Source organism: Ammospiza nelsoni, chromosome 5 (assembly GCF_027579445.1).
Source record: "Ammospiza nelsoni isolate bAmmNel1 chromosome 5, bAmmNel1.pri, whole genome shotgun sequence".
NCBI classification, from domain to species: domain Eukaryota; kingdom Metazoa; phylum Chordata; class Aves; order Passeriformes; family Passerellidae; genus Ammospiza; species Ammospiza nelsoni.
This window is the reverse complement of record NC_080637.1, coordinates 70809574-70836376: the sequence shown is the minus strand read 5'-3', so window position 1 is coordinate 70836376 and position 26803 is coordinate 70809574. Positions and strand designations below refer to the sequence as shown.

Genomic DNA, 26803 nt, shown 5'->3' with positions numbered 1-26803 from the left:
GGAAAGCTGAAGGCAGCATCATGGGCAGGGATAACTCACAGTAAAACCCAGCCAGCTGAACACAAGGGCTGCCTCCAACACCAGACTGGGAGTCTCAAACATAAACTGAGATTTTTGCAGCTCTGCCGGCAGCACCCAGGACATTACACTCAGACACAGGCTGGCTTTATCTAAGGAAAGCACAGAAAAAACTCTTCTTAAAAAATCACCAAAGCAAACCCTGAGACAGCCTCACAGTTAATTGCTCTAAAAATATATTCAAATTCAAGTATTTTCATATTCAATTTTTTTTTTAGATTTTGCTAGGCCAAATCCAAGCTGGTTTGTGGCATCAGGAGTGACATCCCTAGGAGTTCTTCACCTTATCTCACAGGGACTCAGCACAATTCCTACCCCACTTACAGCAACTGCTCCATTCCCGCTCATTAACAAACGGGGCTGCTGATGGAAATATTCCATTTATTGCAGATGCAGTTTCAGAATACATTGGTTGAACAAATGGTTTTTATTGCAGCTATCAGATGCATTTGAAAGACTCAGAGGAGTGTTTACAAAACCCCCAAACAAAAACCACGACAACCCACAGGCAATGTCAGGCACAGTTTCACCCCCTGCAGATAACTTTGCGCATCCCTAGATGTAAACAAGGTGTTTCAGCCAGGCGGGGGAGCCCAGCTTTGGGTTGGAATAGGAGTTTACACTTCTTTAGGAAGAAGCCAGGTGCTGTAAGAGATGGAAGTGGTGATAAGGGAGCTCCTGGGGGTTCTGGTGCACAACAAAGCTGTTATCAATGTGCTCAGGGGCTGCCTGAGTTGCTCAGTTTATGCCACCCATACACTGTAGGATGAAAATGCTAAACTGCAGGGCAGGTAAATCCAAACCAAGCTGACGTCCTAAAGCCATGTGTTTACGATGTACAAATGAAAACATCTGCCAATAGGATATTCAGGGGAGAGAGGTAAAAAGAAGCATGACAAAGATAGAGGTTTACTTCATTTTCCCTGGACCTGGTGTAGGGCACCGATGGATGGCAAGATTTAGTGTACAGTCATTTGAAACAAGCTCCAACTCTGTTTACATTTTTTTTCTTTTTAATTATGGTAGTTTTATATAAATTAAACTACAACGTTTTATACAAGTGACCTATTTTTGACCCTCTATACCCTTACCTTTTCCTCTTTTAAAAATTATACTTTCTTTTTAATTACCCATTACTGGGCAACTGACATTTAAATTTTTTTAATACTTATCTCACCATACCTCTAATGACAATTATGAAATCTTACTATAGAAAAGTGTGTGATCTTGTCTTTATTTTTTTTAAGCTGTGATATTGGCTAATTATGTATGTTTATTGCTAAATATAATACTCTAGCACATATTAAAGCATTCTACCATTAGTAGTGCCTTTAGGCTAAACTTTGTAAAGCTATGTGTGTATATATATTCTAGATTGCATTCAATTACTAGTCACTAACAACAAAAAGAAATATCAGTACCGCTGTCAGCTAACATAATCATCCAAATTTAGGTATTAACTTAAACTAGAATGGAAAAATTGATACTTAAAAAAAAAGTATAAAACAAAAAAAATTAAAACATGTTATTGATGCAGTATTTCTCATGACATGGGCAACTTACAGAAAATATTACATTGTCAACTAAAGATATTTCTTCCATGCCTTAGTCTAAAGTGCAGAAAGAAAAAGACTTCTGTATTACAAAAGTAACCATTGGTTTCATAGGTTTACTGCACACCTTTCCCAAGCAATTTCACTTTACATGTGTTTTGGGTTGGCCTCTAACGCCAGCTGAAATCACTGTTCAGATACATATTTATGACTTTCAGTAGGAGAGTCTATATATTTCACAGCATGGGTTTCTTTAGGAATAAAGGCTCTTGTGCAAAGGCAGTACTATTCTGATGAATGTCTAGACTGATTATTAAATACAGTGCTAATATACATGGTTTTAACTGGGATAATGCAAAAAAAAAAAGAGACATTTTGGTAAGTAAACATAAATATAAAAAGAACAATTTAGCACTTTTTCCTTTTTTGTATTTTCCCCCAAACTGATTGGTCCAGCGTCTTTAGTGGCCTTCTAGGGTTCTTGTCTCACACCTGCTGAGAAAGAGACAGATTAAATATGGCTTGAAATAACCCAGACACATCCCTAGAACAGAAAGGGCACACTTCTCTAGGATAACATGTAAAAAGGGAGGACAGAGCTGGGTGCTGCTCTGGGGGTGATTTCCAGGTGGACAAAAATCAGGATTTCACCCTCTGGGGAGAGGCTCAGCATTGTCCAAACCCCTGTGCTGGGACTGCTTCTGTGGTTGGAAAACAGCCCAAAAACCCCTCTGCTGACACTTTGGTTAGAAAAGGACAAGAGGAGCAAAACAATTCTGCTTTGGACAACTCTCAACCAAAAATAAAAGTTCACAGGTGCACCATACATCTGGCTTTACATAAAACCACTAAAAATGTGTGGGCACACATGGAAGTATAGAAAATCAAGAGTTTTTCTCTATTTGATCATTTCACTCTTAGCAAAAAATCGAGGGATGCCGCAAAGCATCCTTAAAGCCATTAAATTGGTCAGTGAACTTCCATTCTTCCCCACTGGTTCTTAGCCATACAATTACTTTAATTTGCTTTATTTGGAGTGCTTTAAAATAAAATTTAAAAAAATAAAATAAAAATAAGTACATATTAAATAAGATTTAAAATAAAAAAATATGAGCGATATTTTGCCGATTTCTTTCTGTAAAACTAGGTCGTGTTTCACCAGCCAGTGGTTTCAAAATGAAAATAGCACAACTATTTTTTGCCCTGAAAAGACACCAGTGCACAGCTCCAGCAAAAGCAGTTTCTCAACCATTCGTGTTTCAATGATATTTTAATGGAGTTTTTGAAAGGCAAAGGCAAAAAGAGGTTTCTGCATCAACATGAACAGCTGCAGAATTTTAAAACACAGGTACACCTATGCAAAAATGTGGCAATGTTTCTGTATAATAATAGGTATTACAATGTTTGCATTGTATTATTATATGTACATCATCAAATACTGTATAATTTTATTAAATATACTTATAATATATCAATAATAATGATTTACTATTAAATTAAATTAATTATTAAATTAATTAAATTATTACATATTTAAATATTAATATCTTAATATTGATATTTGAATACATGAAATTTACTTTGATTATTATTACTTCTATTATTTTAAAATATAGTATATTAAACAGTGTATGTTAACATTATATGCATAACATGATTATATTATATATATGTAATAATATGCATTAAACTATAGAAAGAGGTGGAATATATGATTATGGCATTACTTACCATTAGTCTCTGATTTTTTCCCTGTAGCTGATACCTGTTTGAAAAAGAAAAACAACATTATTAATATCCCATATAGCAGAAAATTGCTATTTATAACAGGAACAATAAAATCCAGATATCTACACATAACACAGCTCTGCAAACCATGAATATGAAAGTGATACGCTGCTTTCTGAACCTCGTTGTGCTTTCTTTTATAGATAAAAAGGTGGGTTAGTAACACAAATCCTGTAAACACTACCCAGAAGTGTTATTACCTTAGAAGCAGCACCTGGCTTCTCCACTGACTGCTTCTCCCAGAGATTACGTTTGCCAGAGACATCTCCTGGTCTTAAATCCTGTATTTTTAATGTCAGAGAACAGAAACCAACATTAGTTCAGGTATATTTTCACTTGTTAAGAAAAAGTTAAAATGCAACGTCCTCACGAGAGAAATTGAGGAACATCCACCAGAGGTAAACATTACATTGTCTATCAGTTATAAAGAATTATATTTCACAAAATAACTCCACACATATCCATGTTTTAAGACAAAAAACAATCCTGATGCATTTATTTTATATGGCACAGACTGGTCTTAACTCAGTATGTTCAACTTAGGGAGTACAGTGAAGAGTTATTGCACCCTCAGATTTTTACGAAAAAAAAAAAAATCAAATTTTTTGCAGGAAAAAAACCCCACATTTTTTCAGGGAAAGTATTTCTGCTAGGGAGGAATTCAAAAGTAGCTTTTCTTGGTTATTTCAGGTCAAAATAAAAATATTTTATTTAAAAAATTATGTAAATACAGATTTTGAGTTTTAATACAACAGAAGAGCAGATCTCGCTCTACATCTTTAAATACAGATTTCAGCACTTATCACTATAATCCTTCATATCCATTTAAATTTCCATTTCCATTGCATCCTTTGCAGCCTTAGGACGTGCCAATCACTAGCCTATAAGAAAAACAAAAAACAAAAGAAAACCCCAAAAAACCAAACAAAAAAACTAGATGAGGTAAAGTGATTAAAGAATAGTAGCAATCTCTGAAAATGAGCGTATTATTGCAACTTTAATCAAAATACTATAAAAATGTCAATTAGCTTCTTGGGGGAAAGGAGGGCTGCAAATGAAAATGAAAACTGCTGGGCAGCTGGATTGATTCCACCTCTGTGCATGGCGAACAAGAGACTCAAACAATTTTGCACATAAATAATCTCCTTTTCAGGAAGTATTCAGGTCCTGCAGGTTTTATACTGCCCATCCATTGGGAGGTAAATTTTCTGCACATGAGAATTTCCACCTGTGAAATGCTCAGTGATGAACAGAAATTACATTCCTGCAAGGGATTTTTGCACCCAGCAGAGACCCCTAGAACTGATCATAATTTTCAGCCACACAGGGTTGCTGATCATTAAAATTTGAAGCCAATTCTGCTTCTTAAAAAGGCAGTTCAGTCATAATAGAAGAAGGAAGAAAGCAATTTTGACCTTATCACAAAGCCATTTGCAGGGGACATCATCACAAATCCACTTCCATAGTCCTGAAATAATTTGGGATCTGTGACTTTGGTTCACTGTAAAACTGAAATATTTGCTCTGCCTTGAATTTAATATTTTTCCAAAACCCACAAGAATCCTGTTGGTCACAAAAACTTTGAACATTTCATTACTTTGGTGGAATGTGACGAGAGTGAGAAGTTCTTTGCTAAATAAGAAATTCTAGCCTTCCCTTTCATTTATCCTGACTAAAAAAAAAGTACAAATCACACATTATAGATGCACATAAACCTTCATAGTCAATGACAAACAGGTTTACCTGACCAACTTAGCAAACAGACCCCCAAAGAAGAAGAATAGGAGGAGGGCGCGTTCCTTCAAGCAGAGACATTGAAAGAAGAAAGAACAATCTATTTGAGAAAGAGGGAAATCAAGACATAGATAGAAACAGTTGGCTGAGGGAAAAACAAGAGATTAGTTTTACATTGTCTGAAAGACACAATTTAAAAGAAAAGAGAGAAAAATCTGGAGGCAGATTCTGTGGTGGATAATGCTGCAAATTTCAAACTCCTCTTCAGGACAAACAGGAGTGTGAAATGAGAGAGCGTTTTTCAGGCTGCACTTTTCATGAAGGGCAGGTGAAAAAAGAAAAACACTTGGCAGAAAAACACTGCACAAGGATACAGGCAGAAATCAGTTCTTTAACAAAATCCTGAAGTTGAATCATTAACATCACAAACAATTCTCCAACATGGATATTTAGGTTCCTCATCTTTACCCTTCCCCACCACACAGTTACCTCTTCCTGCTGCTTCCCACACTCCCAGTTTATTACCTGAACAGCATTTTTTGCTCTGATTCCTGCTGAGCTAATGGCCAGGTTAAAGGGCCTTCATTAGGAGTTACATTTAGGCTCATAAAGAGCTAAATTATTTCAGTTGTGTTTTAAAACATACTTGGAAGGTTTTTACAGGGCAAGGGCCAAACTCCAAGTGTAAGTGTGCAGCCTGGGGTCTGTGGCTGGTGATTTCTAAATTAATGGTAAGCCTTTCACAATAAAGGCTTAGCAGTAAATAAAGTCATCCTCTACCAGAGAAGTGCTTCTCTGAGCTTTAGGGTGAGAGCTGCCCTGTTTCCCCTCCCCATTTTTTGGCTACAAGGAGCCAGCAGCCAGAGGGCTGTGAGCTGCCAAGAGGACACAAAGCAGAGCTCCTCCAAAGGCTGGTGGAGGAAGCACCCCCTGCCCCATGAGAGAGCCCACCTGCTGAAGAGTTGGCTGTTCCAAGTTTACTTACAGAAGGTTTTGGAGCAGGGGATTTGTTGCCCTCTGGGGTCTTGGTCAACCACTCGTTGATACGACTGGAGACACCAACCTTCAGCCCAGCAGTTTCCTGCAAAATGGTAAAATTCAATCAGAAGACTTTCAGAATGGCTTTTACCCTGTTTACCATGGTTTAGATTTAAAAGCAAAGCCAAGCCTGGGTTTAACAGAGAGGTCATCACTGAGCCTAAGGCTTGCTCAGAGACATCCTGTGTGCTCTGAAAGTTTTGTCCCTATGAATTACACAGTGTTGCTGCCCTCTATTTTCAAAAATTGTATACATGAACTGACAAAAACATCTCCACTTTACTGCTACCCCAGTATATAAATGTCAGACATAAACATGCTGTTTCTACCACAAGCCCAAACTCCAAAAATCTTTAGGTTAATAGAAGAGACATCAGTTCAAACCTACTTTTTTTTCCTCTTGTGAAACTAATTTTTTTCAAAAGAAATATACAATTGAGAAGTGGCCTAAAATTTAAAACATTAAATCTTTAAAATGCAAGAACAAATTACTAACATTTAATTGCTATCTGTAATAACCCACTTCAATCCACAGCTCTTCTTTTTGCCTATGATAAATGCCCAGCAACTCACATCAATTTATAGAAAGAAAATATTGCTTTAAGGATTTACACAGAAAAGATAAAGGTCTCACAAGTACTTCTATGAATTATCTAGAAAATATCATCACTATCCTGCCTATTCAAAGCTCTTCCGCTCCCCAGAAGAATTTTGCCCTACTCAAAGAATTTCTTTGTACTCTGCTTGAATGACCCAGATGTATTTTTCAAAGATATCTGACGTGGCTCTGGAATGTCTCATAACTGAGCTCAGTAGGTCACTGAATTCTTCCATTATACTCAATATTGCAGCCACACCATCTTGTGGCTTTCTGAAGCCTTCGGGATCCTTTGGGATACCCTTCACCAGTGATGCCAACAGGAGCAGACAGGAATATGAATGCAAGGCCAGGTCCTTAATAACAAGAGCATAATTCTTTATAATTGTTAGGCTAATTAAACACATACCTTATTTGGTGTTCCTGTCCCAGAAGGTGATGAGAAAACATTCCCTTTCTCCCACATGCTCTTGATGTTACGGACGCCCTCGGCCGGAACGTGCAGGTCGGAGGCTTTAGGTCTTGAAGCCTTTGCGCCCTGGGGAAAAATTGGGGCCAGTTGGTGTTTGGCATTGAGAGCTGGATTTGCAGGGTGGTTTGACCCTGGGGAATGCAGCATTTCCATGTGGCTCTAGCACTGGCCATGCAAAGATGAGCAGGAGTACCCAGCTCAAGAGGTGCCACTGAGACTCTCTCACCTTTTAGATTTGCAGTTTCACCCTTGATACAAGCAGATGTGAAAGTGGCACTCCCTTATTTTTGTGTTTATTACCTTTCTAAAAGCCATGGCAAACCTTAGCTCTGCACACAACTGATCCAATGATTTAAAATCTAAGCTTATACCTGGCTCCTGGAAGCCTGAGCTAGGGGAATCCCTTTGCAAGGGCAGGGGGAAAGTCTGTTCTGTCATTCAGCATCAGACTGCTCCATCTGCCCCAGACAACAGAACCTCAGCATTCTAGGGGTAAATCTCAGCAATTAAAATGTTTTTAAAAATGTGTTCTTTTGAAGAGTGGAGAATTGGGTGTGAGATTTTGGCTGGTTTTTTGGGGGAAATGTGTCTTTTGTATGGTTACTAAAAACACTGGCCAAATTCTCCTCTTCTTCCTCTTTCCTATTTTCAAAATTCTTGCACATTTTACATATCATTGATTGGATGAGAATAAGAACCTGTATGAGTGATGCTTTGCCTCTCTCTCACTGCAAAGCAAGGCAGATTTGGCAACTTGTGGACAAATCAAAGCCAGCAAAGGAAATATTTCAAGTCAGATGGCAGCTGGATACAGTGGTGTCAATCTCCTATTTTACCCTGGGGACAGAAAAAGCCCTCAGTTCTGGCTCTTAGCCACAGTTGTCAAAATCACCTGGGGTCAAATTCTGCATTTTAATGTGATTTTGATTCCCCATTTGTCACTGCTTAACTGGTTCTCTGTCTTTGCCAAGGAATTTCACTGTGGGGTGGCAGCCAGCAGCACAGAGCCAGTTCCTTGTTCTCCTAAATCAGCTGCTAGGTCAGCTCTGCTCAGGATGACCATCAGCTCTGTGCTGACAGGGCTCTCACCAGCCAAGCAGAGGATGCGACTGCCACTCAAGATGCTGGCTGAACCCACCAAAGCTTCTGCCAGCTCACAAAACAGTAAATTACAGCGTGAAAGGGGAGACCTAAATCTGAGGTTTTGTTTAGATGCATCTCTAGATGTTGGTTACAGATGTGCCTCGAGCTCTTTGTTCTTGAAGTCACATTAAAGAAGAGTTTGTGATCAAAAACCCTTGCAATTCTTGAACAGCAAAACAAAGGCTGATTAAAGGCCCCAAAGCCATTAGTAACAAGATCCATTTACAGGAATTTACTTACCCCAAGTGCACTAGTGTATTGCTCAAGTCTACTGTCAATCTTGGAGACAACTGCTGTTGTCTGGGTGGGCTTCATTCCACTGTAGGAAGGAGAAAAAAAAGGCAAAAATTATTATTCCATTCACTTAAACACTGCTGTTGGAACAGAACTTACTGTTTCTTTGCTTTACCTCTTTTGAGCAGATTTATTCAAAAATTCTGTTCGCTCCTCTATCTAGAAAAGAGAGGAACAAAAGCTTTAAGTTTAAAGTTCATAAAGAGTCAGCCTGTGCAAGGCGAGCCTGAAACATCATTTTATATGTCAAAAAAGTCAATCTGAAAGAGATGCATTCCAACAGAAATTTCACAGACACACACACAAAGGTTTTATAGACAGGAGCCTGTTATGCTACAGATTCATAAAAGTGGATATATTTTCTGCATGAATTTTTGCATCCTACACATTTCCTCAGTGCCTCATACGTCGCAAGAAAATAAATGAACAACGCAGAAAGAAGAAAAGGGAAGAAGTCTATCTCATGGAAGGGACTTATATGCACAAAAACCTATGTCATCCTCACATCTCCCACACAAGAGCAAGTATGTGTCTCTTGAGACAGATAATAAAGTTTTTGCAAATTTAATAAAGTTTTTCTGAGCTGAGAGACCAGACTAGGCCAGGTTTGGAGCTCAGCCACAAAGCCTCCCTTACTCATGTCTTTGGAGGACACGATCAATTTGAATTTGGGCTCCAAAAAAACCCATCAGTGTAAACTTTTCTCATGTTTAGGATACTACTGAATCAGTATCTACAAGCTGCTATTATACAAACTGGTATCTGACATTTTATCATGTTTTTCTACTCTGTAAATACAAAATATTGTGATATCTCCAAGGAGGACGACTCATGAAAGTCTCAAATGGCTTCTGTCAAATCTCTCAATACTTTGAAAACAAAAAAATCCATCCCTGAATAAAGTTTTAAAACGTTTCCCTTTGGGTAGTGGAGGGATGGGGAGTGTGTGCATCTATTTGTATTAAGGGTCAAGAAATATTTTCATCAAACTTCCTCAAGTTTTATCAACATTGCATTGTTCCACTTCTCATGCCAGGCTCTACAGTTTCACTTAAAAGTAAAATACATGCAAGCAGCTCCAGGGGATTGAAATGATTAATAATCAGCCTGGCTGGATCCCTGGGGATTCCCCAGTCTCAGCAGGGGCTCTCCATTTTCAATTTACTTTAACCGTGACTGCTCTGGCATTCGTGCCTTTAAAACAAGGCAATGACAGCCATTCCTTTAAATGGTTCTCTTCAGTGCCTTTAGCATCCAAGGCTATCCCAGAACACCAAACCCCACAGCAATCCCATCAAAGGGCATGCACAGTTTATTTCCCAAGCCCTTGCAAGCGGGCAGTTCACATGAGTGCAGAATTTGCCAGAGGAGCTCACTGGAGGAGCTCCAGCTGCCACCCACCCAGCTCAAAGGCACCTTGAAACTCTAAAACATACATACAGTTTACAGAGTCATTTCCATCACCAGTCTTAGCTGCCAAAACACGAACTAAAAGCAGTCCTGAGTGCAAAGATGGGCTTTGCCAAGAACAAATCCCCCGTTTCAGTGGAAGGATGTCACAAGGTGGCAGCAAAAGACCGGCAGGAGCAGGAGCCCTGCACACCCACAGGGGAAGATTACAGCTCTCACCCAGAGGAGATGGCAATGCCACAAAACGAGCAGGGAAATGGTTCAAAAGTGACCAAACAGACCGAGGATGGTCACTTAAAACACATGGCCTCACTTCTGCTATGGTACAGTAGGATTTTCCCCAATGCTGACTTCTAGGTCATAACCAGCAGTGCAGCAGAATGACGAGTTACTCCAGCAAGAGCCTCCAGCTTATCCCCAGATAAACATCACTGAAACCCTGGTGGGCAGCAAGGACAAATAACAGGGACTGTCTCAAAGAACCAGGACTCAAGGGAACTGCCCAATAATTCACTCATAGGATCTTCACACTCTTTTTATATGCAAGCAGGAGAGATGCTTCTGCACAGGCTTAAGCGGGCACTGGGGGAAGGTGGAAAGGAACAGGAACATTTTTCTTGTGGTTATAGTAAAAACTCAAAAGTGGAGTTGTTCTTTACCCATTGGTAACAGAGGTTCTCAGTTACCAGTTATCACTGTGTATTACTCAGTTATCAGCTGTGGGATCAGGAAAAACTCAGGGATTGCTCAAAAGAGGAAACTGGAAAAGCAAAAGCAGAAAATAAACAGGAAAGAGTTATGAAGAAACCCTCAGAGCTGAGCAAAGCCCTCTGGCTGGGGAAGCATAGAGGGATAAAATACCTTCTGCACATTTATGTGAGGATTTATTCTAGAATATCCTCCTCAAAAGGTAGCAGAAGCAGACATTGAATACACTTAGAGCAAACAAACCTCTACACGTGTGTATTCAACATAAAAGTCAAACACATTTAGACACCACAGCAACATCTAAAGGTCATTTACCCACTGCACATCACACAAACTCCATGCAAAGAATTTAAAACGTTTGGCACATACAGTAAACAGTATGACAAAATAGATCTGTAAAAGAAACAGGCAAAGCAAGTTGGTTAACATAAAATTCAAGATGTTTTCTCAGTTTTCAGGAAATAAGAATTATCATCTTTTTACTGCATTTATCTTATCAGGTTCTTGTTAAATAGCTTGGACTATGTTCTGTGACCATGGAATACTTTCAGAACACACACGTACTCAAAAAAGTCAACTCTAATTAAATTATGAGCAGAAAGAATGAGTTAACACACAATTTAAGACCATGACTTGGGAAACAAAAACCATTGGATATTCCCAGTAAAACTTGTTTCATAGAGAGGTATTACATTGATTCATAAGAGTTTTAAACTGTGTATTGGATATTATGGACTTGTAAATGGATCTATCTTCAAAAAAAGTATCAAGGAGGAAGTGGAATAAAAAAACAAACACAGAAAATCCCGTATTTTAATTTTGCCTCCTATCCAACATGTGGAAGGACCTAGTGGGAATCCACTGGAGCAGCAGTCCCTGGTAGAGGCTTCTCCTTATCCCCCCTGGGTGGCTCACAGAGTTTCTTGCTTCATTAAGCACAGTTCTGCTTTTCCCTGCTGTCAGCAGCACCTGAGCAGAGGGTGCCAATTCAGCTCAGTTTACCTTCCAGACCCCAGTGCTGCCACCAGCATCAAAGATGGGGGAAAACAAATGCCACATATCCTGCTCTTACCTTTCTGTTTTCCCTCTGCCTCGAGAATAGCTCATCTAGGGAGAACTGATTGTGTGGAGTATAATTCTCCAAAGACAGGGATTTGGAGAAAATCCTGCCATTGCTCCCTCCCCTCAACACCTAACTGCTTTTCCATTTCTCTAGTGGTGGTGTTCATCCCCAAGAGGAGACTTAGTACTGTTCTTTCCTGATTAACCCAGAGAATAGAATAAAAAGACTCAATAACCTTCCTTCTCAAAGGAAATATGAGGAATGAACTTGTCTAAAAAGCAAAATGATCAAAGATTTTTCAGGAAACGCCGTTCTTTGAATGCATCATGTTTTGCATTAAATAATTAGGGAAAGGACAAGCTAGAGGCAGATGGAAGAGCAGCAGAGCCTGTTCCAGGCTTTGTCCTTATTAAAAAAATAAAAAAAACAAGATACAGGACAGAGGCTGAACAGAAGTTTGGTACCACTGCAGCCCACAGGGTGTCCACCCAGCCCTGAGAAATCCAAGCTGCTTCTGTCCCTGAGCTGGGGATGAACTTGGCCTGTATTTACTGGGCTTGTTTTCTTTTTACTGTCCCCTCAGAAGGAACTAACCCTCGAGCTGTCACTGAGAGGACTCCACACTGTGGTATCTCTGCTGAAGTTTTGCCTCAGGTTTGAGGGAAACACTCTATTTACCAGTTAAAACAACAGGAGCTGCCAACACTGTGATTTTTAGATGCCAGACTAGCCAATCACAGGAGGTTTCCCCAAATATAAGCATACATGTATATTTTGTCCATGTATGCACATGTACATTTGGGCATCTACGAGCTGTGTCATACATGGGGAGGAGCTGCACATCTTTGTCTCTCAGTTCTGGGTCTGCAAGCCAAGCCAGCCCATGGCCTGCCTGGTGGGCAGATGCAGCACCCATGGGATGGCAATATTCCACACTGCTGCTCAGTTAAGCCCCCTTCTTCCCTTTGCTCTTGTAGTTCCCTTGGCAATCAGCACACCCTGCTCCCTCATACCCACCACTCCTATGAACTTCTTCTTCCCAAAAGCTTATCACATCAGCAAGGACAGGGAAGGAGTAAAAAAGGTGCTTTGCCAGATTGTTACCCAGGAGGAGTCAGAATGTTCACATGGATCATGCATTATTTTTACACAGAGCCTCCCTTTTTTCGGTCTTAATTCCAACCACCCACCCACCCCTGTGCATTTGGGATTCTCACATGACTCATGGCAGATCTGAGCTGATACATCCATCACAGGAGAAAACCTGTGCCAGATGCTTTACAAATCAAGAGGTATGTTGGGCAGTGCAGAGCAGACAGTGAGAGAGCTGCATGCCAACCAGCTGAGACCAGCCTGGGAAGTCAGTCCAAATTAAATCCAAATTAAAGGTAATAAAACAAACTTTCTTCTCATAACTGGATTTTGACATCAAGTTTCACATCAGGTTAATAAACTCAGATTACTCTCCCCACAGCTCTTGACCACAGGATGCCAAGAAACAGTTTGGGGTGTGAACTTTTACAACATTACACATCTACACTGGCCACCCACAGACACTGGGCTGGAATCTGCAGAGTACCAATTTCTCAGAGAGAGAAACAGAGAAAGGAAAAAATGTGTAGAGCTCAATATATCAGGTTTTGTAGCAAACAACTTGTACCTAACAAGTAACAAAACCCAGCATAAATAAAAAAATGTACCTTGCAGCCTAACAACATTTAAAAAACGTCAACTTTCCTCTGAAAATATACTTAGAATACTGTAGCATGATCTGAAAGCTTTCAGCCTCCTGCCAAGTCCCACGTTTTTTCACACTTTCCCCAAAACTAGGATCTATATCCTTTTTACTTTGTGTTTTCAAGTACAATTTCCTCCATTCTGAGCCTTCTGTGAATTAAAGCTCCAAATGTATGTCATAAAAGGCATCTCAATAAACAGAAGAAAAGGAAGCCCTCCCAGGAGGGCTGGGAAGAACCTGTACATTTACAGTGTCTGTTATGGACATCATCTTTAGCAACGAAAATGGCAAGACCAGGTTTAACTAATCACAATAAGTCATGAAGCTTTGCAATCTTTGTTTACAACTGTGTGCATTCTGTCCCAGTATTTCAGGTTCCAATGTTCAAAAATATTTGGACTCAGTATTTGCTAGAACTGGACCCAAATTTCCAGATTGGATCAAAGTGTAGCTAAAGCTAATTTTGCCCAAATGCAATTTTTCACTCAATAGTTACAGTTTTAATCTCATGGAGATCAAATTCATGGTTCAATGAGCTCCTACCTGGTTCTTTTCTCTCCTATTTCCCACTAAATAGCCTTTTTGACAAATGTTTTGGGTTTTTAAATGACTAATGACACAAAGTGCAAAAAGGAAAAGAACTTTGAAAACATTAATAGATCTGCACTTTGAGATTGAGCTGAGAAAGCAACTGGACTGAATTCCAAAACAATACTCCCAATAATTTCAGTGGGGCCAGGATTCCTCTTCCACGCTGAAAGACCATTTAATTGATTTATCACACTTCTAATATAATATAGGCCACAAAAGACCATTTAGAAATCCTGTAGCAACAGAAGGGTGAGGTTTGTAATTTTTTTGTTATGTAAGATAATGAAATCCAGCCCAGTACTTCTAGATGTTATTTTTAGGGGGATTAGACATAAGCTAGAATTCCCATGCAGGTCAGTTACAATTAATGATGATTAGGATGAATATGCTTAAGGACAAGGCAATCTGGCAAGCAAGACAATAACTGTGCATGTGGAAGGAGGGAGAGAACATTTGTGACTTAATGCTCTTAGGAGATCTGTTCCAACCTAAATGATTCTGTGATTCTACTCCAGTTCACAAAGCACTCCTATAATAAATTTAAAACAACACAGTATTACTGTTCTAAGTTTCAAAAATCATTTTCTCTTGGAGGTGAGGGTCCTTTCTGGAGATTCTTCATCAAGAAGAGACAGCTGCCAGTCTACTCTCTATTTCTAAGCAGGAACTCTAATTTTCAATCATCCCAATGAGTTAAAGTTTTTCAGCTAGAAATTTCAGGTTAAGTCTATCAAAGCATTTTCCTGGGTTTGATTACAAGTATTTCAGTGTTGCTTTTGATGTTTTTTATGTCCTGTATAGATGCTAATGGGAAGGTTACCTTGAGAGATGAACCTTTAGGACTCAAACATTTAAATGGTTTCTTGTCTTCAGACACACCATCTTCTGGCATCTTTTGGCGCTTCTCAGCAGCTTCAGCCCTTCTTTTTTCGATTTCTTCCTTCATCCTCCGCTTTTCCTCCTTGAAAAATAAGAATGGTTACTCGTTCTTTCAGAATCTACGTCGCCATCACAGGGCTGTGCAGCCCTGTAAACATTTACCAGATATTTCTAAATACAGGTTTTTATGCCAGTTGAAAAAGTTCAGTGATCTGTCTGAAATTTATAAAGGTGTTAATGCCAATCCATGCCAGGAAGACAATTAGAGTGTGCTGGTCTAGTGGCTCCTCACAGTAAAGTCACCAAATTTACTGCCATAGAGTTCCACTTAAACAGAGAAAAAGGCTCAAGCTCAGTTTCTCTGTGTTCTCATGTGTCATATTTGTATTGTTCTCGTGTCCCTCTACTCCGACACTCATTGTGCCAAGGTTAATATTTAACATGAAAAAATCAGTATGTGGCCAAGAAACCCAAGATTAAATGCTTGCAGATCTCCCTCCAGAGATGAGTTTTGCTTCACGAGCCACAAGTCAAACCAGAAGCCCTCAAAGCAACACCAGTGTGAGCACTGGTCAGTGGGGTCTGTGCAATCTTGGGGCATTGTGCAATCTTGGCATCTGCTGAATTCTGCTGCAAAGAGCTCAGTACATTAAAGGAATTGGCATTCAGCTGCCAGATACTATCAGTATTATTCATTTACCATTTGTTTTCCAAACAACTAGGATTCCTAAATGATGCACCAGAGACTTGGAAATCCTATTTGTAGAGTCCCTTGGCAGAGGAAGTACAAGAAAACAGATGTGTTGGATACTCAATATTTAAATAGACAAGAATATCTCCCTAATGAGATCTAGCCCATTGTAACTATATATAACATTAGCATTCCAGCCCATCTGCAGCAGATAAATTTTGACATGCACTTTGTAATTCAATCTGTATAATGTACAAAAAAAAAAAAAAATCTGTGGCTATAGCACTGGCCCAAGATTCTGAATCCCCAAGAAGATAAGAAATTTGTAGCTATCTCTGAGGAAATCCTGACTCATAAAAGCAGATTTTAGAGCCCTGCCTGTCCTAAGGCTAGAATTAGAACATTTTTTCATACCCTGGGTGCTTTGGTGTGTTTTTACCCCTAATGGTATGTTCTGTTATTGCCTAAGTTAATGGTTTGGTCCAAATTATACCCCCCCATCACTCCATTGTCAATCTACCCTGAGTTCCCTGTCAATCCTACCTGGTGCCAATGCCCTGCTTGGAATTCCCCTTCAGAAATCCCCTAAAGTGAGACCTCCCATTAGTCCATGTGACCCAACATCCCCTCCATGTCCATGTGGGGTCCATGTGGCCCTTCCCTCATTGGAAGAAGCATTTGCGAACCCTGTCTTTCACCCCTCCCCAGGAATCTCCAATTATCAGCTGATTTATCCCCTTCCCTTGAACAGCCCCCATTTAAAAACCCCTCCACACCTGTGTTCTGTGCCTCTGGTCCCTGACACTTTCATAGGATAAATCCTTTTGGAAACCATACTAAAGACCTCTCTCTTGTCCTTGCTCCTGCTCTTGAGGATTATCACTTTGTGCTGCAGAGATAAAGCCCCACAGCTGTATCCCAGACTGTGCTGCTCTCTGGGAACAGCCCGCTATTGGCATGGAGCTGGGAGCTGGCTGGGGAAAAATCCAGCACTGCATCACCTGGATGCTGCATGTTTTACCTCAGGTCTTCACTAGACAATGCTGCAAAGAGCTGTTGACTAATGCAAGGAAAGTGGAAGTAAAATAGTAATTGTTACTATCATATTTTCTGAAAAATCCCTTTGCTAGGATTTTTTTCTCCTGGGAAGCCAAATAATCTTAGAGAAAAATGAAATCAATAATTATTTCATTTGCTTTGTTTGTGTTTTGTTGATTTGGAATGTGGTTTAAACAGTGCTTGCCAACTGGCCATTGTTTGATTAGCTTCACGTGAATCGTTTTGACTTAATGACCAATCATGGTCCAGCTGTGTTGAGGCTTTAGTGAGTCACAAGTTTTTCCTTAGTATCTTGTTAAGCCTTCTGTAAGTATCCTTTCTCTATTCTTTAGTATAATTTAGTATAACATTCTTTAATATAATACAGTAACATCATCAATTAGCCTTCTAAGAACATAGAGTCAGATCCATAATTTCCTTCCTGCCACAGGGCACCCTAAAAATACCACAAGTATATAAAAACACCACAAGTAATAATGGAATAAACCCAAGTGCAACACTCCGTACTTCACACTCACCTCCTCTCTGATTTTCCTCTCAGCCTCCTCCTGCTTCTTCTTCTGCTCCTCTTCCTCCAGGACTTTCCGGCGCTCCTCCCGCTTTTTCTTCAGCTCGCCCAGCTCTGCCGCCGCCTCCTGCTGCTTCTCCTTCAGCTTCTCCAGCTCCTCGCTCTCGCTCTCGCCCCGGCGGCGCCGCTGATCCTCCAACCTCTTCAGGGCCTCCACGCCCGGCTTCGCCTCCTCCGCGGCGCCCTTCGCGCCAGAGCGCCTGGGAAGGCAATGGGGCCGTGTTGTGATTTCAGGCTTTGCCCTAGAACCTCGGGTCCCTCCGTGAAGATTCCCTCCCAGGTGTATCAATCACCTCTCCTTTCTCCCCACTGTCGGTCCTGGAATTCCAGAAGGGCATCAAGGGATTGGCAGATTCAAAGGATGCCCTCTACCCCTGACCTCCTCTCCTGTACCTGGTTGGTGGCTCCCCATCCCATCCCTGCCCCTTTGTCTGGACAGTTCCAGACAAAGCCCAACTCTGTGGGGGCAGTTCATTATAAAATAGCCCTAATTCATACCCAACAACCCAACAAACATTGGCACCTCTGCTGATGCTGCCAACCCCAATCTTCTAATCAGCTGATAAAAGGTCATTGAACACGCTTTTTCACAACTTCATACCCAACAACCCAACAAACATTGGCACCTCTGCTGATGCTGCCAACCCCAACCTTCTACTCAGCTGATAAAAGGTCATGGAACAGGCTTCTTCACAACTTCATGAAACAGAAGAACAAAAAACAAAACAAAACAAAAACCCAAACAAAAAAAAACAGGAGTGGAAACTCAAATCTACATTTTGCCACTAATGCCTCTCTCCCACAGGAAATAAAGCAAATGAAAACACATCAAAAATATTTTTAGAAAATCATTGTCGTTATTGATGATGTGACCCAAGTTTTGAGCAAGGCCAATTTCCTGCTGTTCCATCTCCATCACTGCCTGTCTTTTGGCCTTAGGTCAGGGTGTCTCCAGGGTCTTTTGAGCTGCATTTTATTTTGAGAAAGTTTGTTTTTCCCGGCAGAATCACGAGGGGAATGCTGAGATACAATAGCAAATCCCATCTGCCATGTTCAGATTTCTCAAAGTGCCTGAAGAGCTTAACCTTTCCCTTGCCTGTGTCAATGTAAAAAAGGAAGAGAGATGCAGAAGGAGAAAAATTTAGATTTCTAACCTACTCATTCCTAGTTTTCTGCTGAAAGGAGGAACTTGATTTCTGTTTCAGGTATCCCATGCTTTTAGCAGGCAAGATCTTTTTAAATTAAATTTTCACTAGAAAATTGTTACTCTCTTAGAATTTCCCACTATAACCACAGCCTTAAAAAAAGAATCAAACTGTGACACAGATTATAAAAAGGAAGGGGGGGAAAAAAAAAAGGAAAAATGTTATTTTGGCTAGGAGAGGCTTTTACCTAACTGGAAAAACACTTTTCTAGAGAAGCCATTAATTTCAATGTTTGCCTTGAAATCAAGAGAGAAAGAGCTTCTCTCTTGGACATTTGAGAAAGCACATAAAGCACAACTGGATTGTGCTTTATTCTGCTAATTAAAGATAGGTGAGTAATTGGAAATAGGTTACTACAGTAAAAGTTGAGATCGGACTAGAAAAATTGGAGAACACAAAATCTAGGGTTTTGTCACTATTGGCCTCTGTGTAGATATTAGAAATAAGGAAGCAAAGCTCCAGCAGAACAGAACCAAGACTCTTGTCTCTGCTGGGGGAGGGAAACCATTTCCATCTGCTTGCAGAACTTCATTTTGTTCCTGCAGCAGAGTGGGGACAGCTCAGAAACTGCAGAACCCAGCGAACACCTGAGCCACTGCTGATGGTGCCAGCCCCGTTCCTCCACTCAGAGCCCCACAGATGGCCCCTGTAGCACCAGCAAGCCCAGTTGCCCCGTGGCACTCACCCAAAAGCATTCTCAGTGGGTTTCAGTTTGGAGGCAGGGGGCTCCCGTTCCCCGTTCTGCGCCTTCTGTTCAGGAGCGCCCTTCTTGCGATCCCAGACACTTTTCATTTCCTCTTTGGGGGCTTTACCTTTGTCATCCTGTGCAGAACACAGCACAAATCACAGAACAAAACACAAGACACACCAAAAAAAGAAAAAAAAAGTCAGAATGAGGCATTCTAAATAACAGCTGAGAAAAACAAATTTCTCAGCAAGATTGTGATCTGTCTTCAAACTGTTTATCTGCTGTAGGGCAGAAGTAGTCTGCAAAGCTCTAAACTGTGATCAACTCTCTCTTTGCTGTCCTGACCTGAATTCCAGGTCCAAACATCTTGAAAATAATATTATCGGTCTTCTAATAATATTTTTGAAAAATAAAGTCAAACTTGGCTGTGGCCATGGAACCATGCCACCACACTACTTCACTCTGCAACTGCACCCCCAACTCTTCCTCCCACTGCAGCATCCTTCACCTCTTGCTTCTTAAGATTGCAGGTGGCAAACTCTCTGGGACTTGCCAACACATTTTTAGTACCAGTTTTAGGGCATTGGTGCAATAAAAATAGCACATAACCTCTAACAAATGTCAAGCTTGTTTGACAAAGTTTATGCTCTTTTCAGTGTCACAGCAGAGGGAAACTTCATTACTGCAAGAAAAATGGCCAAAACACAAAATCATCTTTATATCAGAGCAAAACTTACTCTGACAAAAAGCACAGTCCTGGTTGGTCATGGGTAGCATTATCAAACATAAATATTTAAATCTGTGAAGAATGAAATGCTCTGAAAAACATGAGTAAAAATTCCCTTTATCCTTAAAAAAGTTTTGTCTTATGATTCTTAGTAGTAATCAAGAATATTTTGTGCATAAATTTAATTCTCCAGTATTTCTTTAGAGTTATGAGCTTGAAGTATTTATGAATACCACAGATGGCCTGACCCCAGCATGCTGAGTCATGGCTAGATGCTGGTAAAGGAGAAAGTGAACTGATTTAAGTTATGCATCCTCAGGTAGAAATATTCTCTCTTAGTTAAGACTACCAGCCAAAACCAACTTTCAACAGCAGATGAAACGTTTACCTCCAAAGTATTTATTTGCTTTCTCCAGCTCTGTGCTGAAGGAAGAAGAAATACCTTCTGTGTAGAATTCAAATGGAAACCTTTAGAAAATAAACACTTTGGAAGCCTGTTGCAATCCCATTTGTTAACTAGAAAGATAAAGAACTTCTGTAACTTTCCTGTCTGCAACACAGCTGCTCTTAAAGGTGTCTTAACATGTACCTTGAAATGAAAAATTAGAATACAGTTTCACACCCCAAATCAAAAGAAATTTCTGTTCTTCCTCATCAAAGAGGAAGAACATCCATCCATCCATCTCAGCTCTTGGAGAAGCAAAATCTTTACCTACAAAGGATGAGTTCAGAGCCTTCAAAGCCAAGATCCTCTTAAGGCTGGTTCAGAGTGAAGCCCCAGAGTCGGAGCCTGACTCTACCTGAGGCCAGTTTGCTGCTCAGAGAAGCCGAGCAGTGGATGCCACCATGGCAGAACATGTTAAAAAGTGAGCACAGGAAGCTTAAACCACTTCAGCAAATTTGCTGCTGCTGGGCACAGCCATCAGAGGCATTTGCTCTGCTCTGAGAGCAGATTTTCCCATGCTATCCTGCCAATAAGGCCTGGCAGCTCCCTGAGGGACAGGAGGGGAGCTCAGCTTCCATTCTTTGGCCGTGCATTCTTTGGCCATGATGCTGCAAGAGAGGGCCTCAAGGAATGGTCCTGCTGGGCTGGGGCAAGCAGGGCTGTTCATTTATCCTCCTGAATGCCACCAGACAGCAGGATCATCTTGTGGGCCTTCCCAACTCAAATGGGTGATCACGTTCACAGCAGCAATCTCCCAGCCCTTCAGCCCCACTCAGGGTGATGCTGAAACTGTCTGTGCTGACTGGTGCAAGATTCCTTGTGCCAGGATGTCTGTCCTGGGGTTTTGGGAGCATAAGATTTCCTTTTGCTGAGATTTTCATCAAGACCTTCCTAAGTCTTATTTAAAAAGCCAACACTTCCAGCTGCCTTATGGATTCAGGTCCACTGGGGAGGGTTGTATCTCTTACATCTTAATTGAAATCTCTGAGAAAACTAATATTAAAACAATATAGCTTAAAAATTAATAGGTTAGGAAATAGCATTTCAGAGGCCAGTATGATTTATGACAATGTGTCTGCATTTGAGAAAACCATTAACACAGCTTGGTCTCTTCATTCAAAAAAGATGGTAAAACAAGATATTACAGAAACATTTCACATCTTTTGGGCTCAATCTTTCTCCTAGTAATTTTAATACCAAAGCAGCGATTAATTAGCAAAGAAGCAGCATCCTTTGTATCTCATTCCAAAGGCAGGCAACAAAATAAATTATTTACTTTGTCTCACTGCCTAATTACAGACTAATCTAGCTTCAGCTGAATTCAGAAAGGACTCCACTTGGAGCAGACAGGTGATATTATCTGAACTGAAATAGCTCACGTGATAAATCTCACAAATCTTGATATGAAGCTAGAACATTACCAAAGGCATGGTTAACAAATTTCCAACTTTATATTTTTATCTTTTTCCATACTGCATCTTTTCTGTTCAATTTTTGTGCTATTATTTGAGAGCTGAGGTTTCTGAATCTTGAGTTTGAACACCTTCAGACTGAAGCAAATCAGTTACTGAGGCTGGGGCCCATCTGGCAGACCTGATTCCCCACTTGGGCTCAGTTATTTGGGGAGCTAAAAGCTGTGGGCATCTGGCTCTGGGGCTCCCCTGTGGAGTCAGCTGCCACCCCCAAACACCATGAGAAAAGCAACTGCTGCAGCATGTCTGGCCAAACTGGAAGCAGGAAATACCAGGAGTCTCACATCATGAGAAAGCTTGGTCTTGTGAGCTTCTCAGGTCACTTTCAAGAACGAAAAACTGTGCAGAAGTTCAGAAAAAGAGACAAATTTTTTCTTGCCAAATTAATCAAAAACCTGAACTCTGAGGTCCAAAGCAAAAGCAAAACCTGATTATGCAGATACATTCTGTTCCCCCAGAGTCTTGTTCGTGGAATACTGGCATTCTCTTAGCTGCATGCACATTCAGAAAGAGACCTCACTGAATTTGTGTGTCCTGGAAAGAGGGGGGAAAGTGGAGATGGGAGCCTGATCTTGCCTGGTCATCAATTTTGTTCACAGGTAAAGAAGCAACAACTGAGATTTGCAAGACATTTTGAATGCTCAGGATGGGTATTAAGCACTGAACTAGAAGTGGGATTCTATTAAGTTGTCTCAGCTTCAGCAGCCAAAGATGGAAACACTAAAAATCACAAGCAACTTTTAAAAGTCTTGCCAATTTCCTGGAATAATCCACCCAGTGGGTAGGGTTTGAAAGCATGATGAGAGCTCCAGGGAGAGCTGGCCAAGTTCTCCAAAAGAACAAGCAGGACAACTGTGTCTCGAGTTCCCACAAATCAAACTCTGTGGTCAGCTACAGGCTCCTCTTTGTTTTTACTTGTGATATTCAAAGACTGCGTGCAAAAGCGAATAGTGGAAATTTATTCTGTCTTAATATAATCCATCCCTTTTTTTGTGCAGCTATTTACACTGCTCTCTGAGGGTGAGCTAAGCATATTCCAAACTCATCTGCTAAGGACCCTGCACTGGACCCTCCACAACCCTCAATGGTCCCAATCTACTGGACAGACAAATCTGTGCTGTGGCTCCCTTTAAGCCACACAGACCTGTCTGAGCCCAAATGGGTCCAAATTTCCAAGGCTCTGAGCAGTGTCCCCTAACCAGGATCAGGGACTGGTTTGAGATCTGCTGCACTGACCCAAAACCACTGCACAGCACTGAGCATAGTTCCCTGTGTCCAGCTGCACCCTGAAGAGCAAATGGTCCCCAAATCTTATTTACTTACCATACAGTAAAACACCATGGCACCAGCTCCTGTGTCTACAGTGGAAATGCAATGCAGTAATTTTGGTGGATTTTTCTCTTCAAAACAAAAGAAGAATCTTGGATATGCACAGTTTAAATCATGGGGTGTTGCAGCTTGCAGGGGAATTATTAGTTAAGGCAGTCTGCTGGCCAAAGGGCCCAGATTATTATTATTATCATTATGATGATGATTATTAATTACCATGATGATGATGATTATTAGAGTAGGTTTTGTTCATAGGGGAAAAAGTTCACAGTAAAGTGAGAGGAAACCAGAGAAGGATGATTAGTTGATACTGTCCTGAAAAATTCATCCCCAGAGGGAAAACCATACTTGTGTTGTTGACTGAACTGAGTTTCCTGAAATATTTAAGACAAACAGGAATTGGTCCTAAAGCCCAAAAGAACAAACTACTTAAGAATTTACTTAATTTTAAGCACTTAAGGAGCTTCATCCCTATTTATTTCAGCAGGATTACCCATGTTCTTGAAGTGGAGCACAAGCTAAAGTACTTTGCTGAAGAATCAACATTCACTTATAGGTGCCTTATTTGTTTTCATATCTCTAGTTTCCCTATCACATGTAATCAGTGCTTTATGAGTTACCTGATCTTGTACGGAGGTAGCTTGGGGCTTCTCTTCTGGCAGCTTTTCCTTTTTAGCTTCCACTTTTTCTTCCTCCTTTGTTTTTGGGTTTTCAATAATTTATTTATTTTTTAACAAGAAGTCATCGCACCTGTTTGCATTTTTTGTTTCTCCATGCTGTGTTCACGTACCAATCCAGTGTGCAGCCACCACTCCATCAAGTGCTGCTGTGCAGCTGTGCCCCCTCCAAATCCTCCCAATTTCCCCCCTTTGGGCCTTTCTCCCTGGTGTGGCATCATGCTCACATGTCCCAATACAGAGCCCTTTCTTGTGATTGCATTTAGCACACAGAATTCCTCACACACTTCTACAGGTGCTCATAATACTTTCTGCCAAGATGTGTCTGCCTCCACCTCATGGGTTACTGCATTAGGCCAGATTTTATAGCAGCTGAGGGGGAAAAAAAAGCAGCAAAAGCACATGCAGAGGTCTGAACATGCAAGGTTTTCTCTGAATGAGGGGCTGAGGTCAGGCCTGTTGTGCACTGAATTATTGGTAAGCAGGAGGGGATTTATTTTTAAAAATAGAGAGCAACAGCATAAGTGTTAGTAACTTCACACAGGACTAGATCTGTGAGGAAATTCCAATTCAATCTGTTCTTGCATTACATTTCACACAAACCACAGGTGTCTTATTTTGGTGCAAAATGCTTACTGTACCTGTTTTTTTAAGGCAGCTGCTTGACGTTTTTCTTCTTCTATTTTCTGTTCTTCCATCTTTTGTTTTTCCTTTAATTTCTCTGCCTCTAGCTTAGCCTTTTCCTCAGCTGCCCTCTTTTCCTCTTCTGCCTTTGCCCTTTCCTCAGCTGCCCTCCTTTCCTCCTCTGCTTTCTGTTTTTCCTCAGCCGCCCTCCTCTCCTCTTCAGCTTTAGCCCTCTCCCTTTCCTCAGCTGCCCTCCTCTCCTCTTCTGCCTTTGCCCTCTCCTCAGCTGCCCTCTTTTCTTCCTCTGCTCTCTGTTTTTCCTCAGCTGCCCTCTTTTCCTCCTCTGCTTTTAACCTCTCCCTTTCTTCTGCTTCCTTCCTTTCTTGCTCAGCCTTTTCCTCATCCCCGAGCTTCTCTTTATCTGCAGCATCAGCTACACTTTGCGTCCCCTCTGGCACAGCATTTGTATCGTTCTCTGCTTTGTGTTCCTCTGCGTTTACAGTTACTGCCTCTTCTTTATCAGTGGGTTTTTCTGCTGTCACATCTACCTGATTTTCCTCCTCCTTGGGTTTCTCCTCCTCCTTGTCTTTTTCTTCTTTTTTCCCCTCTTCTTCCCCATCTTGCCTCCAGTTGTTCCTCTGGTAGGATTTGGTAACTGTTTCAGTCTCCTCTTTCCCCGTGGTGGCGTTTTCTTCCACGTTGTTCACTTCTCTCCTGCTGGGCGCTGACAAGCTCCCGTCTGTGATCGTGGGGTCCAATTCCTTCTGCCGCTCCAGGGCCTCCTGCAGGCGCTTCTGGCGCCTCTCCTCCCGCCTCGCCAGCCTCTCCAGCAACGCGGCTTCATCGTCCAAGGAGCGCTTGCTTTCCTCTCCTGCCACGCTGGGCGAAAGGGACAGGCTTGCATTAAAAAACACAACCCACAAAAAGTCTAACAACATATGCACTTCACTCTTCCTAGGAAAAAAGCTTGTATCGTCATTCCACAGGTGGAAAACTCAACAGGTTACACACTTCAAAATTTAGCTGCTGTTTTACTATCTATATCCATTCTCATTGCCTTAAATAAATTGCTTCTTGCACTCAGGATTTATTAGCACTAGCCATCACAATTTGGGTGGTTTTTTTTCTATCAGTTGCGTTATGGCCATTGGAAATCTGGGTATATTGTTTATATTATTGTTTATGTGAAACTAAACAAATGATGGACGGACAGGAAGGCCAGCTCTGGACAGACAGGGAGCCCACTCAGCTTTGACATGTGGGTGGTGATAGCAGTGATATGGTGTAATGGTTTAGGGGCCAGCAGTGGCTGGGTTGATGGTTGGACTTGATGAGCCTAAAGGCCTCTTCCAACATGGATGATTTCACGATTTCAAGTGTCACCTCCTTCCATGAGCTTTCCTGCTCTTTATACCTGCCTGGCACTGACAATGCCAGGTGAGTGCTGGGGCTCACACTCAGCACCTTGCAGGAGTGTTGCAGCCACAGCTTGAGGACTGGGTGGCCCCATGGTGCCATGACCCCTGTGAGCAGAACCAGAGCTGTGGTGCTTTGTGAGGCCAGATGCACCCACGCCTGAGAGAAGCTGAGAGCCTCCATGAGCCCTGGCTGAATTACCCCACAGACAGCCTTGAGGACACCTGGATATGTGCCATGAGCCAGATGTGTGATGCTCCCATCCTACCACGCAGACACAGCCAGGCTGATCCTCACTGTGTGAGGTCCTTCCTCACTTTAAGGATGGCCAAACCCAGCACTTCAAACTCAAGCACCACAGCAAACCTCTTCCAGGCCCTTCTCTACTCTGAACAAAAACTACCATTGGCTTGCCAGTAAACAACATCAGACATTTACCTGTTCTGGGCATTGACCTCAGATTTCTCTGTTGCTTCTCCTGAGAGATCTCCTTCCTCCTTTTGCCTCAGCCTCTCCTGCCGAGCCCGCCGGCGCCGTTCCCTGGCGGCTTCTTCATCATCATCATCGTTCCTCTGGTAGGACAGCCTGCAACAGGGAAACATTGGTGCTATGGCATATTGGACACTGAAAAAAGTCACAAAAAGCAGTTTTCTAGAGCACAGAAGGCATGGCTACAGTGGCTGCTCCATGTGCTGTTGTGAAAATATGCTGTGAAATTGAGATAACCAGGGTTAGAAATGGTGTTTCTTTTCTTTCTCAGAAGAGAGCTTGAGAAAATAGTCCCTGTGAAAGCAGCAGCCACACCACACTGGCTC

General features: G+C 41.3%; 1 protein-coding gene across 8 annotated transcripts in view; it reads right to left on the bottom strand.

The window, feature by feature from the left end:
* Positions 1-486: 486 nt before the first annotated feature.
* CALD1 (caldesmon 1) overlaps positions 487-26803 on the bottom strand; it is a 204827-nt gene continuing 178510 nt past the window's right edge. For 6 of the 8 annotated variants that reach the window (XM_059471650.1, XM_059471649.1, XM_059471651.1 and 3 more), the window contains 13 exons: positions 26427-26573; positions 24590-25451; positions 23892-23966; positions 19296-19432; positions 17356-17605; positions 15029-15169; positions 8814-8857; positions 8645-8723; positions 7199-7327; positions 6139-6234; positions 3620-3700; positions 3363-3396; positions 487-2126 (listed from right to left, as the gene is read on the bottom strand). In XM_059471650.1, coding sequence (XP_059327633.1) covers positions 2104-2126; positions 3363-3396; positions 3620-3700; positions 6139-6234; positions 7199-7327; positions 8645-8723; positions 8814-8857; positions 15029-15169; positions 17356-17605; positions 19296-19432; positions 23892-23966; positions 24590-25451; positions 26427-26573 — 2098 coding nt within the window. In that variant the 3' untranslated portion in view covers positions 487-2103. The remainder of the gene's footprint in view (positions 2127-3362; positions 3397-3619; positions 3701-6138; positions 6235-7198; positions 7328-8644; positions 8724-8813; positions 8858-15028; positions 15170-17355; positions 17606-19295; positions 19433-23891; positions 23967-24589; positions 25452-26426; positions 26574-26803) is intronic. The other 2 variants (XM_059471654.1, XM_059471656.1) reach the window with 2 other exon arrangements.